The following is a 5,421-nucleotide window of genomic DNA, read 5'->3' on the forward strand; positions in this document are numbered from 1 at the left end:
TAATTAACTGTTTGATCCAAGTTGTTTTCCACAAAGTGAACAATTATAAGGGTTCTCACCAGTATGTTTTCTTTGGTGACTCTTCAGTTAATTGTTTGATCCAAGTTGTTTTCCACAAAGTGAACAATTATAAGGGTTCTCATCAGTATGTTTTTTTTTGTGTCTCTTCAGTTAATTGTTTGATCCAAGTTGTTTCAATAAATTATAAAGTGTACAAGGTTGTTAAAGTAATTGATAGGGTTGATGCATCATCTTTTTCTGTTTAATGGTAAAACTAGGAAACATGAAGGTAAATATCAGTACAGTGATCTTCAGCTACAAGGGATCTAAATATTTCAATCATAAGGACTGGCTTTCAGTTTCTTTTTCAGACTATAGTTTATTTACTGAATAGGACAGCTTTTAATGTTATACAATATGTTATAAAGTAAAACAATAGGCTACCTGTGCTGTGTAAACCATTCATATCAAAACCCAATTTTTAGCACTATCAGATCTCAGACTTACTGTTGAGGTATTCGAGCTTACACAAAAGTAGTTTCTCCCAGCTGTGTATTCTTCTATCTATATATATATTTTAAGTAACTATTTTTCAATAGTTCTTTAGAACTATAAGGTTTCTACCCAGTGTGATGTTTTTGTAAGTTACAGGTTGAAAGATACTGTTTTACACACATTATATAACTGTAATTTCTCACTAGTGTGTGTTACTTAATGTATTTTTAAATCACCCTTTTTACCAATATATTTTCTACACACTGTACAACTTTAAGGTTTTTCACCAGTGTGTATTCTTTGACGTTACCTTACAGCTTGATATAACTTGTTTAGCATACATTGCACAACTGTAAGGTTTCTCACCAGTGTGTATTTTATGATGTCTTTTTAATTCACTGTTTGTTCGAAACTGTTTTCCACACACTCCACAACTGTAAGGTTTCTCACCAGTGTGTATTCTTTGATGTTTTTTTAAGTTACCACTTGATATAAATTGTTCAGCACACACTACACAACTGTAAAGTTTCTCACCAGTATGTATTCTTTGATGTCTTTTTAATTCATTGTTTGTTCGAAACTGTTCTTCACAATATGTACAACTGTGAGGTTTCTCACCAGTGTGTATTCTTTGATGTCTTTTTAATTCACTGTTTGTTCCAAACTGTTTTCCACAATCTGCACAACAGTAAGGTTTCTCACCAGTGTGTATTCTATGATGTTTATTTAAGTTACCACTTGATATAAATTGTTTAGCACACACTATACAACTGTAAGGTTTCTCACCAGTGTGTTTTCTTTGATGTCTTTTTAATTCACTGTTTGTTCCCAACTGTTTTTCACAAATTTCACAACTGTAAGGTTTTTCCCCAGTATGTATTTTTTGATGTTTTTTTAAGTAACTATTTGCACCAAAATGTTTTCCACACACTGTACAACTGTAAGGTTTCTCCCCAGTGTGTATTCCTTGATGTCGTTTTAAGTGACTATTTCTATTAAAATGTCTTCCACAAACTGTACAATGATATGGTTTCTCTCCAGAGTGCATCCTCTTTTGTTGTGTTAGGTTATCAAATGGTTTTCCACAACTGTATAGTTTATCATCACTCTGATGTATATTAAATGTTTTTAGGTTATTTTCACTTAACCTTGTTTCTCCACTAATATTGTTGTTTGGTGATATTATGTCTTCTGTAATGTAATCTTGTTCTATAACATAACCGGGAACCTGACTTCCACTACAGATGTTCACACTGGTCTTTATATCTAAAATAGATAAAATGATGTTAAAAATTAGTTAATAATAAACAAACTATATATTGCTTTGTGTGTTAAATAAATATTTATAAATGCCAAGATTTGGACTAAACTAAAATATCTATTTCATAAATAAAGTCTAAATTTGCTTGTAGAAATATTATGGCACAATGTCAGAACAACAAACACTACTTTCAGCCAGTAACTTCCTGAATTAAATGTTAGACATGTTAATTAACACCTGTTAAAATGTTCTGTATGTGTTACATAAAAGTTTATAAAAGTCAATATTTAGACTAAACTAAAATGTTTATCTATATAATATTTAACAAGTTTATGTATCATTCCTGTGATTAGAAGCTGTTTGATTACTGACTTCAACATGTTAAATTAAAGGATTGGAGACTTGGGATTATTCAAGTCATACATTCTATAAGCTGGTAGTGTTCAGGAAAGTCACATTTATGGTAATAAATGACAGCAGAACATTCTCTGAACATGAAAAAGCAAACAAACATTGGTCAGTTAGAAAGTTTCATAATGTTTCATTTTATAGAAACAAGTACTGTTCTCCCCATTCATTTTGAGGCAAACTTAATCTTAACATTATTTAACTGTTTTGTTGTCATTTTATCACATTAAAACTTTCACATAATAATTCCCAGGTAGAAGTAACAAAAGACAAACCAAACACAGATCTATAAACTTCAAATCAATCCTGTCTAATATAATTCAATAACTCTTAATAGATCATAACTTAGTAGATTCATAACTTGGCATCAAAACATAACGAAAGAATCAAATTGTAATATCATGCAATTTTTAAGCTCATAATTTTAAAAGGAAATATTTAAAAAAAATTTTCAATCTTCCCTAGTATGAGAACTGCAACATTTGTTCTCTAGGTCTTCACTAATTTATATATAACTCCTCTGAGAGTTATTTTGTTTCATTTTGTTACATAATTTAATGTAAATTATTCCTTATCATATAGGTATTACTAAAGTCTGATCTTAAGAACCTTTAATGTTATCTAGAAAATCAGACCCACTTGCCACATCTTCTCTTTCACATATTGTAAATTCATCTCTCTACATGTATTATATTACATTGTTTATAACCAATAGAAAGCTAATGTTTTAAACTATCAAATGATGTATTATATTACATTGTTTATAACCAATAGAAAGCTAATGTTTTAAACTATCAAATGATGTATTATATTACATTGTTTATAACCAATAGAAAGCAAATGTTTTAAACTATCAAATGATGTATTATATTACATTGTTTATAACCAATAGAAAGCTAACATTTTAAGCTATCATATTATATCAAAATGGTGTATTTAAGTGTTTTACACTCACGAAAAAGAAACCTATCATTCTATAGGTATTTGAAGAACTTATAGCATTCTTCCACAATTTAATTCTTCGTATTGTTAGTCGCTACTTGGCAGCTGGTTGGTTGCTTGGTTGATTGGTGTTTTATGGTGCAAAGCAACTAGGTTATCTGTGACAAACAACCAGTAAAAACAGTAAAAGTAAATTGTAATAAAATGTAAAAATACAGCGAGTTAAAACCAAAATATGTCTAAAATTCAGATAAAAGATTTATATACAATTAAAAATACAATCAAGTTGAACAGTGTCATCATTGCCAATGACACTGTCCAACATCAGGGGTAAACCTTTACAAAATATGTCTAAAATGGTGCCACTGTTCATGGTCATAACAACAGCACGACAGTAAAATGTGGGCTATTATGACTTGAGTGTCACAAAGGCTACACATCACTGTGTCAATACCAGAGAAAAGAAAATGTTGAATTAAAAAACTGTGACCAATGCATAGCCTTGCCAGAACAACTTCCTCCTTCTGATCTTTATGGAAGCAAGACGGCCAAAGAGCAACAGAAGGTTTGATCTGAAAAAGCTTGTTATGACTTTGCTCACCCCAAGTCGATTGCCAACTGGCATGAAGCAGTGCCTTGAAGACAGGACCGTAGTCAATGTATGGGACAGTCATGGCTGTGACGGCGCCAGAGCAGATGGATTTAGCTGCAGTGTCAGTGAGCTCGTTCCCATGAATACTGACGTGGCCAGGTATCCAGAAAAACTAAATGGAAACAGAAGATAGAAAAAATGGGCCAGTCATTGTTGAATATTGGCAAGAACAGGGTGAGAACTAACATTAAGTGATTTCAGGGCCAGTAGAGAGCTAAGAGAATCAGTGTAAATAGTACAATCACTGTACTGCATAGCTTCTACATGATCCAAGGCAAGAGAAATAGCATACAACTCGGCAGTGAACACAGAAACTCTAGAATGGAGCCTGCAAGCAACTACCGAGCCACAGCATGGCAGAGCCTACAGAGTCACCCAATTTCGAACCATCCATGTAAATAGGAAGAAAAGAATGGTTTGAAAGATGTTCAGCAAAAAGAAGATGTTACTTCCAATCAAGCTTGGTAGCATACTGTAGAGAAAGTTGCAAACAATGGAGGTGAAGAGGAGGTTTGTGGGACTCAGTGTACAAAATCTGGACTGGAGAAGTGCGAAAAAACCCAGTACAGAGCCTAAGCCCCAGATGGTGAATAGGGTCCAGCATCTTCAAGGCCTAGGTCCTGGCAGAACCAAAGACCCAGAGTCCAGTTTGGATCAAATCAGGGCACGAAAGATCCTGAGCATAGAACACCGATCCACTCCCCAAGAGGTGGAAGAGAGGAAACAGAGAATGTTCAGAGCCCTTGCACACTTGAAACGTAGCTGCTTGATGTGTGGAATGAAGGTAAGCTTACAGTCAAAGATAAGCCCCCAAGAACTTTGCCTCAAGGACCACACGAATAACAACATTGCCGAGACAGAGCATGGGATCGGGGTGGAGACCCAGATGGCAGCAAAAATGCATGCAAACGGTTTTGGAAAAAGAAAATGTAAAACTGTTTGCAGTGGTCCACGTCAACAAGCGATTGAGGGCAGTCTGAAGCTGCCGCTCAATAAACCTCATGTTTGATGACTGACACGAGATGTGGAAGTCGTCAACATAGAGCCTATTTCAAGTTGAATCAGATGGTCCACCGTGAAGCGCTGTTGACAGAACCCACATTGGGTGGGCGAGAGGAGCGCGTTCAATTCGAGGAACCAAACAAGATGAGCGTTAACCATCCTCTCTAAGACCTTACAAAGACAACTAGTCAAAGCGATATGATGATAATGAGAAGGAATCTTGGGATCCTTCCCAGATTTAGAGAAAGGGAGAACAATAGCCTGGTGTCAAGAATCAGGAAAAACATGCTCCTGCCAGATCCGGTTAAAAATAACCAGAAGAATAGCAAGAGGCAGGAGATAGATGCCGCAGCATCCCATAATGAACATCATCAGGTCCGACCGATGAAGAGCAAGTTTGAGTTCCATCAATGTAAATGGGCAATTATAGTCGTAGAGACGATCATCCCGAAAGGAAAGGGGTGATCGCTCTGCCCGAGACTTGATGGCCAAGAAGGCAAGGGAAGAAATAGAAGTGCTAAATGCATAGAAAAGCTGTGGCTGAGAGCATCAGTAATGTTCTGGACATCAGCAACTTCCTGGCCATTGGAGAGCAAGATGGAAAGGGGATGGGAAGCATACCTCCCAGTGATATTCCGAATCATTTCCCATATGGTTTTGG

At 35.3% G+C, this 5,421-nt stretch overlaps 1 protein-coding gene across 1 annotated transcript in view; it reads right to left on the reverse strand.

Annotated features, from left to right (window-relative positions):
• Positions 1-1,367: 1,367 nt before the first annotated feature.
• LOC106470224 (zinc finger protein 62-like) overlaps positions 1,368-5,421 on the reverse strand; it is a gene marked incomplete at its 3' end in the record, with an annotated part of 67,967 nt that continues 63,913 nt past the window's right edge. The window contains exon 10 of the mRNA XM_022398822.1: positions 1,368-1,761. Coding sequence (XP_022254530.1) covers positions 1,368-1,761 — 394 coding nt within the window. The remainder of the gene's footprint in view (positions 1,762-5,421) is intronic.

The sequence above is a fragment of the Limulus polyphemus genome, unplaced genomic scaffold, assembly GCF_000517525.1.
Source record: "Limulus polyphemus unplaced genomic scaffold, Limulus_polyphemus-2.1.2 Scaffold3889, whole genome shotgun sequence".
Taxonomy (NCBI): domain Eukaryota; kingdom Metazoa; phylum Arthropoda; class Merostomata; order Xiphosura; family Limulidae; genus Limulus; species Limulus polyphemus.